At 40.8% G+C, this 20,259-nt stretch overlaps 1 protein-coding gene across 4 annotated transcripts; it reads left to right on the top strand.

Annotated features, from left to right (window-relative positions):
• Positions 1-409: 409 nt before the first annotated feature.
• st8sia5 (ST8 alpha-N-acetyl-neuraminide alpha-2,8-sialyltransferase 5) lies at positions 410-20,013 on the top strand. Of its 4 annotated transcripts, none has more exons than XM_050053618.1 (9): positions 410-1,104; positions 7,367-7,474; positions 7,803-7,889; positions 11,563-11,655; positions 13,599-13,685; positions 15,761-15,905; positions 16,063-16,175; positions 17,524-17,616; positions 17,734-20,013. In XM_050053618.1, the coding sequence occupies exons 1-9, from the start codon at positions 959-961 to the stop codon at positions 18,194-18,196; spliced, it is 1,335 nt and encodes a 444-aa protein (XP_049909575.1). In that variant the 5' UTR covers positions 410-958; the 3' UTR covers positions 18,197-20,013. The 4 variants fall into 4 exon arrangements, with proteins under 4 accessions (XP_049909575.1, XP_049909574.1, XP_049909577.1 ...); XM_050053617.1 differs by having other exon boundaries at positions 13,527-13,685; XM_050053620.1 differs by lacking the exon at positions 7,803-7,889 and having other exon boundaries at positions 411-1,104.
• Positions 20,014-20,259: the final 246 nt, after the last annotated feature.

Raw genomic sequence — 20,259 nt, 5'->3', positions numbered from 1 at the left:
TTTATTTACACGCTTTCACATTGTAAATAAATAGGAATTGTAAAAGGTCTCCACTCCACTGAGGTTGAAAGTAAATAGGGTGTGGCTGAGCATGGGCATAGTTGCTTTCTAACTTGCTAAGAAGACCCTGTCCAAACTGCCCTCCTGTCCCAGCCGACACCGCTCTCCCCTACAGTAGTGCTGCAGCAGCATCAGCCTGAAAGACATGATAATAAAATGTAATTTTAGATGATGTACAGTTTAGTGGCAGGTACATTTTAACAGCCTAATGGGGGTCAGGTGAATGAGGTGGATTTATATTTAGGCTATTCTGAGAGCACAGGTGCATCCGTGTAAAGGAGACCATGACCTTGGGTTGTGAGCGAGGAGCATCTGAATGTAACGCGGCGCGCCCCCGGCTACCGGACTGAGAAAAGGCGCATCCTCCTCCTTTAACATTTCAGTCACGCTCAGATTTGAGATGAAGCATGGAGGATGTTTTTTCTTTCCCCTGCTCGCATCAGTAAGCTAAAGCGAGAAAAATCGCGCTTGGCATCGACGCATTTGCATTATTTGATTTATCATTTCGGGATTAATTCCAGACAAATAACCTTTTGAGCGCGTTTTTGGATCATCTGCATTGCTCACATCCGACCGAGCGACTGCACCTCGTCGAGACCAGTTTGCGCACGGTACCCGATACAAATCAAGATAAGATTTAATGTCTTTACACCCGTCCATTTGCAAAATATACAAATATAGAGATTTTTTTTTGTCGAATTGGACACAATTGAGGTCGCAACTAGCGGTACATTGAGATGCTTATCATCCAACAGCAATGATGCTGCGGTATGAGAGCAGTAAGATAGACTAGAAAGGTGATGGACAATGTCCTGTCCAGTGGGTACAAGACCCCTGAGCTCCTGGTCCTGAATGCAGCGGAGAGAGACACCTAACCGGGTGTCACTGTCAGCCCTGGATGCTGCGCCGAAGAATGGGATACGCCGACCCATCGTCGGGTAAAGATATACTCGGCAATAGATCTCTTTGCTTTATATTTATTTGCGCATTTGGACTCGTCACACTATTGCAACAGATTCTCTATGGGAAAAACTACATTAAGAGGTAAGTGTGGATTATCTCTGTTTGGTCGTCGTTACCCAAAGGCAATTAGAGCGCAGGCCTTGCTGTTAATAACAACACTGTAAGGATAACACCCAGCTTTAAAAAGCGTGCCTTCATAGCTGCTTTGTGTTAATGCTCAGTGATGAATTGAATGATGAAAACCATAAGTAATGAATGATAAAAATGATAAATTGTTCAGTGTAAATGGGAGTAGCCTGGATGAACTACATGTCAGGGGCGCATGGGGGAAAACAAGCTTTCATGGCTGAAAAGAACAAAAGCAATTAACCATCCATCTTTTTTCCCAGTGGCATAGAAACAATTTCCATTGGATTTATTTTTTATATATTTTCTGAGAACGAAGCATCACATTCATACCATACACAGTGCTCCAGCTGTGTATGGTAATGTTTTCCCTTTCTTTTTTTTTCTTCCAAAGATCTTTATTTGATTTTTACGCTTCAGCCTTCTTGACTGGTCGTAGCCTACATCTTACAGCGGCATCAGATTATCAGAATGCAACTGAAAGCTATTGGAGCTGATGATGATGATTACAGATATTAACATGATAAAGATGATGTGTATTTCTTATTGGTCCCTGTTAAATAAATCATTTGTACCAGACTGCATTCGGTGCACACACAGCCACTGCAGAGCCATGTTTTATAATACCTCTGCAACAGTATATGTCTCCTTCATAAGGTTCTTGAGCTGGTTGGAAGTCCCACTTTTGCACTCATCCACCCCCATTTAAAGACCAATTTATCTACCAAATTGCAGGCCCCTTATCTTTAGATTCTGAGACAAATTTCAGTGTGAGACGAGCAGATGCTGAGAAGCCGGGATGTTTTATCTTAAGGTGGTAAAAGAAAATCTCACAAAGAACACCAAATCTCACTCCAAACAGAAGGAACAATCTGAAAACTTTATCCCCACCTCCAGATATTTAACAGACAGCACATATACTGTATGTTAAAGCAAACATATACAGCATGTGCTGCAATCTGAACGCCCCCCCACCCCACAGCTAACCCGCCTTCCCCGCCACCCTGCTGGGCTGGTCTGATGATGCTCAATGTGGATTCATGGCATCCCGACCTCTGCGGTGTGAGATGCATGAATTCAGACCAGACACACACACCTTTTCTTCACCTGTCCCCCTCTTAGGAGATAGAGGGGAACAAGCCACACAACAGAAACCAGTGGGCTCATGCAGCGGCAGCCATTTTGCTACAGTCTGTCTGCACACACACCTCAGTGCAAGTGTGGGGAGGGGGGGAGAGGAAGGAGACGATGAAAGTGAGAGACTGAGAGGGAGTGATGCGATGGCTGTGTTTGCATGGATGTGTGTGGGGGATGATGCAGAGAGAGAGAGGGAGAAGACGTCATCTTATGACATCTCTCCAAGCGTAAACAACCAGAAGTTGTTGTCCACATGGGTTCGACCACACCCAGCCTGGTTTCCTGTGAAAACCAAGCATGACAACATGCTGGCAGGGTGTTTGTCTTGCACTTGTGTTTCAGGGCATCACAGACAAAAATATCTCTGTAAATTACCAGAGGCATCTATAGGCTCGAACCGCAGCAGAGGAGACATTTGGGTGCTTAAATTGGGAGTGACAGCTTTATCAACCTTAACCAGCTCGCCACACATGACCAAAGGGCAACGGGCTCTCCTCTAAATGTATGAAGACATCCGTTAATGTCAAACTAAGTCATGAACATTCTTGTACTTAATAATTCTGGCCATTGAGTCACATGAATCAGCTCGCTGCCCGCCTTCACTCACATTAAGATGAAGAAGCGGTGAATGCAGGATTGTAAAATGGCAGTGCAGATTCAAGAGGGAAGCTCATTAAATGATCTCAGTGAGTGACACACTTCTGTGAAGGAAGACATATTAACTTTCAACTCTATTTGACTTGAAGAGGGCAATCTCTAAAAATACTCTCAGCTAGAAGGAGCAGCACCAAAGGCCCCAGGCTGGTTAGTAACCATCCGAAAATTAGTGGCTTTGCAACTGCAACAAATAGGTATCTAGACTGTCAGTTAATTCTATATCTCTAAAACATTAGAAAAATAGGTTTAAATGTCCATCACAGCTTTCCCACAGGTCAAGGTGACTGCACAAAAACTAAACCAAACAAAAATATAAATTTACAACATTAAAGGTTCAGTGTGTAGGATTTAGGGGCATCTATTGGCAGATATGGCATATGATAACTATATTTAATCACCTGAGAAACTGAGAATTGTTGTGTTTTTGTTAACCTAGAATGAGCCGTTTGTAACTAGCTATGTAGCAGGTCCTCTTTCACGGAGAACGCCTGTTGTTCTACAGTAGCCCGAACGGACAAATCAAACACTGCCTCTACATAGGGCCATTTGTGTTTGTGTGGTGGCCACCGTAGTTCTCCTACACCCTTGGCACATGGGAGAGGTTTTAGCTCTGCAACCTCACTGCTAGATGCCACTGAATCCTACACACTACACCTTAAAGCCCAGTTCAGACCAAAGATTCATAACAAGATGTGTTGAAACTCGCAAGTACTTGCAATGTATCGGTCTGCAACATTCTGAAAACTTTGCACCAATGAAACTGGACAAGACGGCCTATCATCTACATAGAATTGACTTCCTGTACTCTGTAAGAGTTCTTTTTGAGTTTGAAATGTGTACATACAGCCAGCAGCATCACCACTACACCGTGAGGTCGGGGATGCTGCTGATCTAAGTGAGACGGACTCAGCGGGGACAGAAAGCTGTTGTTAGAGAATGCCACAGCAAGCGAACACGCCATTTTCTGACAGTTTGTACCTGACTTGACCAGCTGACTTCGCCACAAGCTAAATGGTTGTTGAAACAGGTGACGTGTTTTATGTTCTAAATCAAGCCAGGACAACTTGACAAGTTGAGTCGCAGGGGACACCTTCAGCCAGCTTGAGTCGAGCTGAGCCAGTCCACATCGCTGCAACTTTTTCCCGCAACGTTCTACAACAGTTTCATCTCATTGCCAATCTTTGGTCTGAACTGGGCTTTACAAAACAAAGAAAAGCAGAAATCTTAACGTTTTTAGATGCTGAAACCAGCAAATATTTGGTATTTGATAAATAACATACTCAGATGAATAGCTGCAGATGCACGGAGAGGCCCATAGAGAATGAATATGTACAAGGTCCAGAATTTTGTGCTACAAGCCTGTTTACAGCAAATACTGACTCTGTTTATGAGCCCTTCTTGATGTATTATGTGTTTGCATTGTATCCCCCTGATTCTGAGCAGCTTTCTGTGTTTTTGCAGAGCTATATGAGAATTTATTGATTCTAACACATAGCAGCACCTAGAACTGCTAGTTCATAATTTAGAGGACACAGCTCCTACACCATTTACAAGATTGGTTCCCTGTTAAAAGTGCAGAGAGGAAACAAGACAGAGATCCAGAGGACATCACATCTGCTTTCATAAATAACAGCATTAAGTTTCCTGTTTTGCCAAAGACAATTAAGTACCCACCTTAAGGAGCCCTAAGTCGTTACAGGAAATACCCAAGGACATAATAAATGGTCATCTCAGTCATTGTGCCAGGCCTTGCCTAAAAGCCAGCCAAGTCACAAAATCCAATAGTATAAAAGTCCTTCCTGCTTTCAAGTCCCATTATCGATGCTCAAGGGCAGAATCAGAGCACATTAGTGCCACAGAACAACTTGTGCTTGTTGTTCGTCCGATGCTTAGATTACTGTCTGTTCTCATAATTGAGTTAATGGGAGATAAATGGACTCTTAATGTTTGGACTGAAGGCACTGGATTGACCAGTGAGTAAGAGGTGGTCACATAAGATTGATTGGGTTTTATTGGTGACAGCATATTAAAAAATATCAGTACTGTATATGTGATACTGATCAAGTCAAGGTTGAACAGGCTACGTAAAGTTTTGTTGATGATTATGATTCATGGTATATGTGACTACATTGTGCTGGTTTGATCCGCTTTTCTGCATAACAGCTGTCCTCTTTTAGGCACAGACATGTTTCTGATTTCAGCGTGTTCTTTCTCTGCAGCCGGTTACAGAGTGTTACTGAGGAGTTGAAGTGGCACTAAGAGAATGCGCCTGCAGATCAGTACTGACATGAGTTCCCGATGATGAACGCTCAATCACATAATGCACCCAGAAAGGCTCTTTGGGTTCAGTTTCCCTGCTGAATTTAGCACAACACCCACGGAGCACTCTCAGAAATGAGTCACACATGAATACTTGCATAATAATCAGTTGGTGATAGGAGAAATTATACACCCACTGATGTTTGGATGTATGGTATGTGAATAATCTGTTCATAATTAAAGAACTGCGGAATTTCAAAGGATATTTATCATCAACAAATAACATGAAAACTCTACTATTATTTCTTTCTAACTCTGATCCATAGACCTCCACTGTTGTCCAAAAAATGGGTAAAAATACACAAAATGAGCCACACTGTTGTGCATGGTGACATTTTTCCTCATTACGATGACTTTTATTTGAGTCGAATCCTGGTGCTTTAGATACTAGCTAATGCACAAAATCTCTGGCTAAAATAGTCCCAATAAACCACACAATCAGCAGAGTAAATGTTGGCATTTTACATTCCTGCAAACCATGCATATTTAATGTTTGTCTGTTATTATGTAGTGGATATGTTGAAACTTAACATTTTAACAATGCTGTGATCAGCGTGTGGTTATGTTTACGCACAGAAACCACTTGGTTATGATTAGAAAGAGACTGTTGGGTTTGAAATACCCAAATACATAATCACTGCTGGAAAAGCCTCCCATGATTTGTCAAAAACACCTGCTTTTGGTGGCACAATTTCAGCAGGAAATGCCGCTTATGGCTCACTAAAAACAATAGGTTTCACAGATGTATGGCTAAAAACAACTGGATTAGTTGTTTGTTGGTCTCAAGCAGTGGGCTGCTGCTTGGCAGCCATCTTGCCCAGGGGTCATGCCATTCCCTCCTCCTCCCAATGACAAATTCAACTCACATGTAATCAGAACTATGTCACTTTAGAAACATTCATATGATATGTATAGATGACACAAATGTTACACATTTGTGGTTTGCAGAAAGATACAATGCCAACAATTAATTTCTGGCAACTGGGCTGCAACAAATACACAATTTGGTCCCGTCTGAGTGAGCTAGCTGAGTTAGCTTTTGTGCAGCATCCAGCTGTTTTAGCAAATTGCTGATTGTTTTTTAAAGAGTAAAAGTATATATATTTATGTCTACTAGGAACTAATGGACTTGGATCTGAGAGCCACAGACAGGCTGGAGATTTGAAAGTTATGCATTCATGGTTTTTGTCTTTTTATGGGATTTGTTGTCAACAGCATAGAATATACCCAGCGATATTGTTAAATACAAAATATGTTTTAGGCCTTGGTATTGTAAGTCTTCACTTGTTCTCCCGTGAGGGGATTAAATCCAAAAAAAGACTCTTTGTAGATTACTGTAAACAAGCTCCCCCCTGTTCCCTAAGATTAGTTGGTGTATTCAGAATGCACAGCATCCTAATTATGAGAGCACTATGAAGCACCTGCACCAAATGGCCTCCTCTGATGAATTCACTGTAATATTTTTAGTGAAAATATCTGATAATGCAGCCAGTAGTGCCTTTTTATTAGACACGGACACATTTGTGTTGCAAATTTGTAGTCTTGAAAAGCAAATCAAGATAATCCCTGAAGAAATCGCCTTTAAAAGTAATATCTGGCTCAAAATATGGTCTAAATCGTGGAAATCTGCTCTTGGCAACTCAGTTGGCATCTCTTCCTCAGAAGTAATTTGACATTCACAGCAGCGCTGGCAATGATTGTTGTTCCTCCCTTAAATCACTGTGACTTTAATACATTGAACTAAAAGTCTACCACTCCTGCAGGCCAAATATTGCAGAGTGTGAATGCTTGAATCACACTCGGGATAGTGGCAAAAGCCCAGCAGGGCATAAATGAACCATTCAAACCATGATATCATTATTAACCGAAAATTCATTCTAACCATGTTTGGTGTCATACTTTGACTTGTTTTTCTTGAGCCAAAAAGCTGGTCCCCCTTTAATGTATGTGTGTGTGTGTGTGTGTGTGTGTGTGTGTGTGTGTGTGTGTGTGTGTGTGCGCAGTTGAGTTTTATGAGTGAACACATGGGCTTGGTTGTATGTGTTTGACATCTGCACAGTAAGGACAATAAATCCCAAAATAAACTGATTCATTTTCTTACTAGTGCGCAACAGTTTAGCCGACTCAAAGGGGACGAGACAGGAAATTGGACCGGTCCCGTTAATTTCTCGGATGATGGATCTCTGAAGCCTGCCAGAAATGGAAGGAAAAGGTACTTTTCCAGCGTGACTGACTGCACAACACCTCTGAGAAAAGAGAGTGTGCGTGAGAGAGAGAGCGAGAGAGAGATAGAGTGAAAGAGAACACAACAGTTTTCAAATCCATCCTAGTGACGACCCAGCCCTGCATGTGTGGACTGGGCCGCTGATACAGCACAGCAGTCTCCTCAGATGCTTTAGAGAGAACACAAAGCTGCAGCACATGTACACTTTTTTATGCTCTACTTGTTTTGTAATCTGCAGGTTTAGGGAAGGTAGCGGGGGTGGTGATGTCACAGGACACATATTTAACTCTAACTTAACCTGTCTGCATGTTGACAGATGTTTCCGTCAGAATTTTCAGCCAGATTCACAGATCTCCGTAATAGTCACACCCTGCCTAGCCGATATTAAGAAGAAAAAAAAAAGGTAGGCCAGTTTGAAGGCATTTTTAGTACTTTCACAGAAACCCAAGAATGCCTCTTTCTTTTTCATTACTCTGAAAGGTATAAACTCTCATATTTTTTCAGTGGTGGTTGCACTTCAGATTTGCTCTTGCATGTTGTCTGATCCCGTCCACCTCGACCCCAGATCCCCATCCCCCCCTTCAGAAGCTGGTTGAACCACGGTCTCCTGTTGATGTACTGGCTTCTCCTCGTACGTCTGTGTCCCATCCAGCACCCATCTCCGAATGCCTTGTCCTCCTCAATCTGTGTCTCATATGTTCTGCACAGCTCTGTGTGTATGCCATGTACATAGTGTGGACACTTCTCTCTGCTCCCCCCTATCGCCCCTTCTCACATCTGCATTGTCTCTCTCTGCGACCTGGACTTACCCCCTTTTCCACTTTACTTTCCTTGTTGCAATTAGACAGGAACGTGCCAGATTTAGTTCCCCAAAGCTCCAAATCCTCATCACACTGAGCAGTAGATGTTAGTATCTGTGGTAAAATGCTGGCAAGTCTTTTTCATTCTGGATTGGTTTTTGCACCAGCATTGTACGATGAACCCCTAAAATGCCACATGAGATGAAATTCATCTCATTAAGTGAATTACATGTCTTGCTTTTGAGATCTGAACAGAGAACACTTGCAAAGGTTTCATCATCTTAGCTAAAACAAGTATGAATAGCCCTTTTCAGAAGTGTCAGGTATTTTCTATTCAACAGATGCTCCTCTCAGTCAAACCTCAGAAATACACTGCATCATCAGGTGGATGTAGACAACCAGTTTCATTGTTCCTTATTTGTACGATTTCATCCCAGCATCTTGTTCCTTTAATGCATCCCTCCATTGTATTTGCTTGTTGTGTTCTTTTATTACTATTATTTCTTTCTAAACTCGCCTCATTTACCTCCACAGGTAATATTCTGCAATATTATCCATCCTCCAAAACACCACACTCCATCTTTCTATCTGATGAGACAAAAAAACAACATTCATTCTAACAAACACAGCAGTCGCTGCCATTTTGGCATCAAAGCGCGTCAATATCCGTGAAGCATTTTACATGTCAATCTGAAAACATATCACGACATTTAGAGCTTTACAAGATTCAGATGTACCTCAGAAGGGTTATATTTTGAAACTTTAAAAGTAAAATTAGCTGCATGGATCAATATCTTTATTTATATAAACAAGTTTATTTAAATGCAGCCTGTGGCCCTCTGCCCAAACCTAAAAGGAAAATTATAGATCAGGGCTAAAGAGAGAAACCCTTTGGGGGTGAGACTATTGACACGTTGGACAAAAGCATTTGGCTGATGTGAAAACATAATGCACGTTTCTCACATTCTAGTGCCTGTTCATTGCCTCATGCCTGTGTGGCAGAAATAAACAGCTGAAACGTTGTATTTCCATGCAAGTTAAAAACATTTCAAAGGCATTTTCAAGACTTTTGGTCACAGTAATTAAATTTTATCTTCTATTTAGTGTAATGCTTTAACTTTATCTTGTACCTTTCTGTGGTTATTTTACCCTTGTGTGTAATTCCCCTTAAAGTAAACACTTTGTTGAAGCAATTGGTGAAACAAAATGGTGAAAATAAATGCAACAGTTTTAACTGTGTTCAGAATTTGGACAAAATCCAACGACCTTTTGATCTGTAGTATCTACCAAAAGAAAGATATTTAATTTAAATCGATCAACACATAGCGAGACGATGTGACTCATGCTGAAAAGTGGCCACTGTGGTCCCAAGTGGTGATTACAAGATAACAGAACACAGTAGGCGATTTGTTGATTTTTTTAACATCTATATAGTTCATTAGAGAATATTGTAATATATATATATAGATCCAAGGCAAAACTGATGGAAGTGCGGGACTCAAATTACAAATCCATCTGCTACTTTAGCACCAGATACAGCGCCTTTGATTTATCAATACACAGACTACTGATATTTCAGAGCCATGGTCAGGGCCATAGATTCTAACTTGCACAAACCTCAGACAGATAACAGATCAATGAGTCAGGCAGATGAGCAGTGCCATAACGGAAATACGTGAGAAATTCTCTACAAACCGTCCCATTTTGGAGACCATTTGGTTTGGCTGATGCTGCCTTCAAAGGACGTAGCCGACGTCGACCTTGAAGGAAATTAATGACAGGAGTCATAAAGTCAGCAAACAAACTTGTTAATGCTAATTTGCATACAATAACCAACATTAGGTGATCATTTTAGAGAAAGTGGAGAATGTCTTTTATATTTTATGAATTCAACTTTTCATAAGTAAGAGGAACAATGAGTTCTTTCTTCTTTCACATAGTCACATAGTCTCGCTTTAAAATACTCTGAAAGCACAAGGAAATTCCAAATTTCAGAACCACTCCATTAACAACTAACTTACTAATATCCCTCTGTGCACAAAGTACTTACATCTCATCTACGCTTGTTTCTTCAAAGTGCAGTTATGAAAATTAGATTTGTTCTTTTTTTGTTCATCTTTTCAGCATAAGAAAAATCATATATCTCCTCTGCCCAACATGATTTTCACATCTTGTAAACATAGAAACAAAGAATGTTACACTGGTGGTTTCCTCCTTCTCCCCTTTCAAACTCCATCGTAACCACCACCTCCATCCTGTCCCAAAACAGAAACACACACATTTTATCCAGACTGCAGTCTGATTGCACGTAAATACAACATGCTGCAAGAAATGAGGCATCAGTGCACGGATAAATGGCAACATAGTGACACCTTGATTTGAATTTAACATCAAGTATGAATCCTTCCAGCTGTCTCTGCAGACGCATTTTGACAAATCCACCAAAAACACAGTCACACCACCATGCTGAAGACATTATTTTTGTTTGGTTAATGTTGCCATTTCAGTGTAATGATTGTTTTATATGTGTAAGATAGATGTATGAGATTCTTTAACTCTAGTTGAAAATATTAAATTACAAAAACCCTATTGGTAATTGGCTCCATGTTATGATTACAAGTTTGCATGAATATCTGTGTTATGTGTTTATGTGCACAATGTATTGACACATCGTTATTTCCAGCCCAGCTGACACACATTATTACTTTTATGCAGTTAAGTATATAAATATATAAATAATTGTACTGCTTCACATCAAAGAAGACACTCACATCAACCAGATGCTGCTATCTGATCTTATTCTGATTGTTCTCTTTTTCTCTTCTGAATTAATACACAGCATATATACACATTTTAATCACAACGCCAGTGTCAAACTGGTTTTAAACCATGCAAGTTCTCATCGTTACCCATTAAATAAGTGAAAATATGAGAGGTATTATTTTTCCTCAGTAAGTGTATTAGTTGGTTTAGACTAAGATGTAATAGAATCTGGTGCAAGTGTCCAGTAAACCTTATGTTAGTATCACGTTTGTGACGCCTTAAATCAGTTACATCACTTCTGTCATTTGTCATCCCACAACGCTACACTGATATACTAGTATTCATGAAGACATTTTGTAGTAAATGTGAGCTTTTTTCCTTTATGGTGTCCTTTCAACACACTGTTTTATATACTGCTTCTTATCTCCACAGTTTTTTTTTTTGGTAATTGTGTTGATTCTCTTGTGTGTGTGGAGAAGTTTAGGCCGAGGATGACTGTGTCTATCCCTCCAGGTATCTGGAAAACTACGATGGCTCATATGAATACAACTCCACTGCTTGCAGGGAGCTCAGACAGGAGATTATGGACGTCAAAGTCTTGACAATGTGAGTGTTCTTTGTGATGTAGCCCACACCTGCGGTGGACGACCTTATTTAGAGTAACATCTTTTTCCCCCTCAGGCGATCCTCAAGTACCTGTCAAGAAGTTAGGGAGACATCCCCCACTTGATTTGTGGAAACAGTGAACTGTCTGTGTTCAGTGAGAACTGTAAAACACCGTTTTAGTTTTAGCTTGTTGACATTTTTAAGTTCACTTTGAGGTTGCAGGATTTTCTTCCAACGTCCAGAAAGGACTAAAATAAAGAATATAGCAGGGTCAACTGAGGACAGCTTCACCATTGGCTCTATGAGGCTTGAGTTAAATGCTAATGTCAGAATGCTAACATGTTCACATGACAGTGCAAACATGCATTTTAGCATGTTAGCATGCTAACGTTTGCTAATTTGCACAAAACAGAGTGCAGTTGAGGCTGATGGGAATGGCATTTGTTTGGCAGGTATTTGGTCAAGAAACAAGCAGTTTACTGGACAGCTTAAAAATTTGACCTGACGTTTGACCTGATGGTGAAAACTCACCAACGTTATTACAATTTATCCTACGAACCTCTTGAGGTGACGTATGGCAATTGCAAACCTAAAAAGAGATGTTTACCAGTGGTGATAGACTGTATTGTTTTCACCTCATGAGTCTGTGTGTGTGTCATCATGTTGAATTGTGGTCCTGGAGAACCTACCACAAAAGTCAATTTGAGTAATGTGTTTTGCCAGGTGTTTATATGTTTGTTTATATGTCTGTCTGTCTGTCTTTCTATCTGTCTGTGGACAGATTTTGTCAACACGATAGCGTTGCAATCGTGAAAGATTTGCTGACAAAACTTGAGATCAAAATGAAGGCAAGGTTCAAAGATGGGTGTAGTCTGAGCAAGGGGGCATGTAGGGATTAGGAAGTGGGGAAGGGGCCATTACCCCTCCACTTTCACACGATAGCATCCAGTGTGATTTGATGTAATAGCAAACATTCTGCTCACAAATATTTGTGATGCACAATTTATTGTTTATCATTTCTAGAGTCCCCTCTTCAGTGCAAACATTTTCCATGCATTTTTATCAATAACGACCTCCCTGTTAAAAAGGTCTGTTGAAGAGCTATTGAGATAGATTGGGCAGATTCATCTCAATTGGTGACCATGAATGGATTTGATGACTCTTGAACATCATTTCACTCTGCTTTTTATCATAATCACTGAGTAATCAAGTGGCAGAGACTCTGTGATTATCTAATAAACAACAAACAGCCACTGCAAAAGTCAAACTGAAGGCGAGAACAATGCCTAAGTCTTGCCACATGACATCCATTTTATCGCCAATATTTTACAGCTGAAAGTGCTTTTATTGTCAGTCTAACTGCAGCACCCTATATATATTACATTATATATGACACATTATGGAGTAGACCAATGCATGGATTCATTAGCCTTCCCTCCTCAATGAGCCTGCTGTGTTCACTGCAATTTGAGCAGCACATTTCCTGTACTGTATGAATGTGAACATTGTCCAGTGACCTTTTGTGCGTGTCCCTCAGGCTGCCAAACTTTAATGTCAAATGCATTCTGGGCGCTTGATGAAGGCCCATGAGGCAGAGAGCAGCTGCTGTCACTCTGCCAGACAGTGAAACTAATGGTGCCACCCTGCCTCCCAGAGCAAATCCCATCTCCCAATCATCTCAAAGGAAATGTCAGTTCAAGGACAGCTATTCACAGACATCCTTGATGAAGCCTCTGCCTTCGTATTAAGAAGTCTAGATCCAGTAGCATCAGTAGAGCCATCACACAGTAACCACTGCAATTTTCTGCCCCCCCTTTGCTTGTCTTTTTGAGTCTTTTTTATGATGTTTCTTCAATTTACTACCCTTGTAGAGACATTAATCGGAAAATACATGGCCATGGGTATCCTTCCTCATTCCACAAGTCTCTCTGCCTGTCTGCCAGGGTGAAAACCTCAGACCTGTTTGAGAGATGGAGAAACCTGCAGGTGTGTAGGTGGGAGCAGAACAAGGAGGAGACCAGCAACTTTAAGTAAGCATTACTCAGTCTCAGCAGAGGAAATATACTTATGAATGACTAGATTTTTTTAAAAATCTTGTACATGACTTCACTACTTCTCAGTCTGCACATTGAACATTTCCCTTTTTTCCCACTGCCTCTGTTTTTTGGTGCTTTAAACCTGTGTACTCATTGGGATTCTTGACAGCTCAAAAATACACTTAATATAGACTTATCACTTTTAGATTTTTTTAGTTATTAAGAATTGCTTGATTTTTAACATGGATATGTTTCAGCGGTTTTTCAGCGGTGTCAGAAACAGCTGTAAAACCTTGAGTTTTCATATTCTCTATATATCTGTGATTAGTGTTGACAGAACCTCATATGCAAGACTATCCCACCACATCTTGTATAAGTCTATTTGGATTTCTGTAACAGAGTTCTTTAACAGTTTGTTCAGAGGTCAAGAAGAGCAGTTCAGTGGCATTGTACGTTTACCATGGATGTGGTTTAGGCATAAAAACACTTAAGCCCCTTTTACACTGCCAGATTTTCCGCGAATGTTGGGCCGTTTTGCCGGCAAGCTGCGAGCGTTTAGACACACAGAGCCGGATTGGCGAGTTGATCTGAGGTGCCCAATTTTCCGCCTCGTAGGGTAGACATATTTGCGGAACCCTTTTAGTTTAAACAGACCGAGGCGCCCTTCCACAACAGGAGGGGCTGTTGATGACTTGTGGGAGGAGCTGTTGATGACGCTGCACATGCGAGCCACTGGCGGTGGATAAACACGAAACAGCTGATAGCAGGAATTAGTGCACAGCTAGTAGCAAGAGGGAAACACAAACCTGACAGACACTGTAAAGATGAGCAACTGGGGAGACAAGGAACTGCGCGCCCTCCTTGCCCTCGCAAACGAAGAGGCCATTAACCGTCAGATGACGGGAACAGTGAAGGGCGGACCGACTTAAGAGAGAATCACCAAAGGACTGACCAGTCGCGGCTTCCCTTCCACGTCACTGTTTACGTCACACGCTGAGCTATATATTTTGTTACTTGCTCACGCCCCCCATGGCCCCGAAAAAGGCGCATTCTGTATAAACAAAAGTAGGTAGGCGGCATTTTGCTGCACTCGCTGATTTTGTTTTTATACTGCCAATGCTGAAAAAAGACTGATTGGGCTTTCCTGCAAATTTGCACAATTCCTATCTAAAAAGGGCTTTAGTCAGGGTTAGGAAAACATGTTTCAGCTTATAGTACCTGGTTGTTGATGCCACAAACGCTAATGAATATGTGCCGACATCACAACCAGCACAACCCCTGCTAAGGATGCTCCAATGACACCTTAAAAAAATAGGCGGTTGTTGTTGCTTTAAACACTGATGGTAATGCCATGAACTCTTATTAAAAAATGCCCACTTTTTTTGTTACAAGCATGGCTGGAAATGTCCCAAACTCTCCTTAAAAATACTTGCTTTTGTTGCTACAAACACAGCTGGAAAACTCTCCACTTCTTGAACATCACTTTAGGATTGTGATATGATATGTATGGAACATACAAATGTTACATATCCATGGTTTGCAGAAATGTACAATGCCAATATTGTATTATAGCAACTCAGCTGAACAGGAAGTTAGACCCCTGGGGTCACCCCAAGCACCCCAAGTAGCATTATTATGCAATGACATACTGCACATGTCTTGTCAAACAAATGAATCTGCACTTGCTCATGTACAGCCCTCTAACATATTAAACATGAAATATTTTCTTTATTAGGTACAATAACGATGCTTTATGGTCATTTCCGCTTTTTGTCACTTCATTAAATGTGAAAGCCCAGTTTGTGGCAAAGGTCTTTTTTACAACACTTCTTTGTAGTTTTGGTTTTAAAAAGATCGCAAGAAAAGATTAAAAATGTATTCACACAAAAAAATGTTTGATTTTGCAATTGCTATTTTTACACATACAGAAGCAGGGTCTGTGGGACCCCAAACAATGAGGAGGTAAAGCCAATATCAACACAAGGGAAAAGCTAATTATGGTTTTGACTCTGGCATGCAGTCTTTTACAAGGAAACTAACTCCTTCCTTTCTTTGGTGTCCTCCTGAAGGATGTCTCTGTCTCGCTGCTGTAATGCTCCTTCCTTTCTGTTCACCACCAAGAGGAACACTCCTGCAGGGACCAAGCTGAGGTATGAGGTGGACACCAGTGGTATTCTTCCCATCACCACTGAAGTCTTCAAGATGTTCCCAGATGTGAGTTCATAACCTCTTCACGAGTGTTCCTCCATACTGTTTTTTGTTATGCTACCACTGGTTTGATGCTGCTTAACCTGGTGATAACAGCCATTTGATTTCAAAAGCCTGCAATGCTGTCTGTGTGAATCTAACAAAATGTGTCTGTGTCATCTAGGATATGCCGTATTCCAAATCACAGTACAAGAAATGTGCTGTTATTGGAAATGGCGGCATCATCAAGAACACCAAATGTGGAAAGGAAATTGACTCAGCAGATTTTGTGTTTAGGTATATACAGGATATAATCATTCAGTGTTAATTATTGTTGTCTACGAATACAAGTTGGACTTAGTGTCAATGGCAACCAAGCATGCAGTCACATAAAAAGACTTACTCCTCAGACCTGTCACCAGAGGAAGATGTTGGTATTGTACGTCTCTGCGAAAAGCAGATACAGGGCATTTGTACATGTCGTTCGTATCACATTAACATTTTTAAAGTACGTAGTTCTGATTACATGTATGTAAGCTGATTTTAGCCCCTTACCCACTGGATGAAAACCCATTAACACCTACAAAAATTTGATTTTTATAGTTAATGGTAAAGGATACAATTGGCATTCATTCCCTGGACAAATGACTGCAGTAGTCAGGTATTTTTTGGCTCTAGCTCCAATTAGCCCCAGTCAGCAGCCATGGAAATACAACATTTGGGTGGATGCACTCATTTTGGCCCCTTTGCCAGTGTGATACAATAAGGGCCACCATGAAATACTGTCCATCTCCTACCAAGCAGCACTCAAACATTGTCCAGCTTAAGTTGGCAGTGATTTTGAGAGAGAAACTCAATAAGTAAGAAATATAAAAAAAAGAATTAACTGCTGTAACAATTTCAGTAGCCTCCATGCTGCTTTTTATCGTTTACTAACCTGTTTTCGGCCTGTCTATGATGTCGAACGAGACACACCAGAAATGAAAAAAAAGGTATACTTGTCTACACAGCTCTGGTCTACTGGCAATGGGAAAGAAGTCCATCACCTACTTTTAAAAAGTTTTCCCGTGTTTAAAAAAGCATACATGTGCTAAAGCAGTGTATGTGTTCTGCGGCATTTCCAGATGTCATTGTGCCACCAAAACCGAGTATTTCAAGCCAAAATACAAATTTGCCTAACCATAACCAAGTGTGTTTTGTACCTAAACATAACCACACGTTGACCACAGTGTTGTAGAAAAGTAAAATTTCAACATATCCACTACAAATGTTACATACTCATGGTTTACATAAACGTACAATGCCAACATTTATCTGGCAGTTGGATAGCCAGTGTAGTTAAAATGCTCTGGTCTGTGATTGGGCAACATTTTATATGTGAATAGAGAGCACTTAATTTGCACAAAGAGACCCAAGTGTTGCACTGAATAGGTTGTTGCAAAACCCCAACCCACTAAGTGTTGTTATGCCTGCCAAGCTTTCTATTCTGGCACAGATGCTAAACTATGATCGGAAAATTGCTGTTCAGGAGTCAGTTAATGTTGATTTATTGTAGATACTTAACTCCTCATCACAACCATTGAATGAGCAATTATGCAGCGGACCAGCATGCCTTATCAGTGAACTTGTGCTTTCTTTTTTGCAGGTGCAACATACCACCCATCAATGAGAAGTACTCAGCTGATGTTGGCACTAAAACAGATCTGGTGACAATAAATCCGAGCATCATTACAGAGAGGTACTGTAAATATGGGTCTGATCGAGAAATCAGGCCTATCTCTTTCTTTCTTTATCTGTCAATGTCTCCATCTCTTTGGCTCGTACTGTAGGATCTCATGTTTCGCTTCCTCTGCAGATTTCAGAAGCTGGAGAAATGGCGGCGGCCATTTTACGAAGTCCTCCAGAATTACGAGAACTCCTCAGTGGTGCTTCCCGCCTTTTACAACACCCGCAACACCGATGTATCTTTCAGAGTCAAGTACATGCTGGATGACTTTGACTCCCAGAGAGGCGTGTTCTTCTTCCACCCGCAGTACCTTCTCAACGTGCAGCGTTTCTGGGCAGTGCAGGGCGTCAGGGCCAAACGGGTCAGCAGCGGCCTAATGCTCGTCACCGCCGCCTTAGAGATGTGTGAGGAAGTCCACCTCTATGGTTTCTGGGCGTTTCCCATGAACCCCTCTGGCATCTTCATCACTCACCATTACTATGACAACGTCAAGCCACGGCCGGGCTTCCATGCAATGCCTCACGAAATTTTCAACTTCATTCACATGCATACTCGTGGGATCATCAACGTACACACGGGGCAGTGCACGTGATCCCTCACTCCTTTGCTTTAGTGTAGTTTATCTTTTAGTTTATTTAAAATCAGGTTTGCCTGTTTTATTTCAGTCAATGAAACAATATTTCCTCCCTATTTAAAAAGAGAGTTGGCCTTCAGAGCGCACACGTCTTTGCTCTCACTTATTCCACGTCACAGTGAAGGTTGCTTGCTTTGACTGCCAACATACTTCTTTTTTCGATGTGTACCTTAATTTGTTCACTTAGCCAATCAGATCACTGTGGTTATCTCCCACTCTTTAACCATAGGATGCTTGTTTTTAATGTGAAAAGTGGTCTTCATAGTGATGTTGTTTCTGTGAAGTTTTCTAGTGGCTCTGCTGTACAGAGGTGTTGTTTTCTACTCAACGTTGCACAGATATTTATGCTGAAACGGGCCGCAGTGGGTGTCTTTGTGCCCCCTCATTCCCACTCTCTTCTCTCTTTATCTTTGACACTCTGTGGGTGTGGCAGCTTTTAATGTTTGTGTAAAACAAAACCTGAACCTTGTTATTAAGAAAAAAAAGGAGAAAAAAATTGTAACATCCAATTGTCTACTTTTGTAATTAACTTCTTATTCACCAGATTCACTGGGTGAATATTTTAAAAACACCATTGAAATGGCCTGTTTTTAGTGGCCTACTTTCTCCCGTCTAAAAGTCCTAAAGTATGAGGCGAGGCAAGGATGTTTTCTTTTTCATTTGCTTTTTTGGCTTGTCATGATTTTGGACAAAAGCCAGATAAATATTTTAAAATGACACCACCTGAGCAAAACTTTGGCTTTCAAGGCCGTCCAATTTGTAAAGCGACACAGTACTCAGAGTACTGTTGAGCCACCCAGCCTCTCGTTGTCATTCATGTCTTAAGCCATGCTGCCTTATGAGATAATAAAACCCCTCGATATGATATGCAATGCACCAATGTGTTTTGCTTATCTACAAATACATTAATTTCAAACTAAATCTTAGTTTGTCTCTCGAATCAAAGGACACTTAAGACTCTCTAAGGTGTAGGAATTCATGTGCGGTTCTCAGCTTGTATTCTATTGGAATTAGCGAAGTCTTACTCCCTGTAAACTCCATTCATAATCATGTAACGCTCTGCATGACTTTACTCTATACTTGGCTTTGTGTGTGCCTGCTTCAATGATCACTGAAATATGTTTACACTTAAGCCTCCTCTGGAGCTCACAGTGCTTTTGGAGATAAATACACAAACCTTTTCACAGAGAGACGAATGGATTTGTTGAATTGTATAATAGTGGATGCAGTCCCCATTGAATGACGATGCACGTATGAAGACAGTTGCTGCCCTTTTTGTGAAGTGCGTTTGTTACCACTGTATTCTTTCACCTTCCCCTTTAAACTGTGAACATTTAGTTAACACTCTCGAAGGCAGTGTGCATTGACACATTGGAAAGCTGCTGTTTATGCTGTTGTACACTGCAAAAGGTTTTAAGAGACTGTAAATTAATTTTTTGTCACTCCTCCGTTCATGCTCTGCTGTGTCCATTATTTCTGTTGTATTTGAAGGACATCTTTGCTGATAAGATTTATGTTGTTTCTTTGATCATTTATACAGACTCTGTGTGTTTATGCACAAGAGATATGAGTTCAGCAAATATAAACACCAAAAATGTTTTGGCTCCACCACTAAATTGTTGCACAGACACAACTGAATCAAGAATGGAAAAGGAAGGGAACTGGTCTGTGTACTTTATGGAGGTTATATATATAACACAGTGCTTCTTAACTGACTCTAGATCATTCTTTATACTGGTATTGTGTTTGTAAATAAACTTGTTTGGATTTTCTCACTTGCATGTTTATGGCTGAATTATTTTTGTGTGTGTACCAAAGGTATCCAATCGTTTTTATTTAATAATAGATACATTTGCCACATAACATGAGTCATTAATATGCTGCCCGATTTAGAAGGGCCACAGAGCACACACAATGCTAATTTAACTGTCTCATTTCAGGCCAGTTAACCTCTGCTTTGTCTTCTCCAATTAGCTCTTCTGCAAAGCTACTGTCAACGCCTCAATTATTAAGCAGTGGTG

The sequence above is a fragment of the Epinephelus moara genome, chromosome 9 (genome assembly GCF_006386435.1).
Source record: "Epinephelus moara isolate mb chromosome 9, YSFRI_EMoa_1.0, whole genome shotgun sequence".
Classification (NCBI taxonomy): Eukaryota; Metazoa; Chordata; class Actinopteri; order Perciformes; family Serranidae; genus Epinephelus; species Epinephelus moara.
This window is presented reverse-complemented; position numbering and strand designations above follow the sequence as displayed.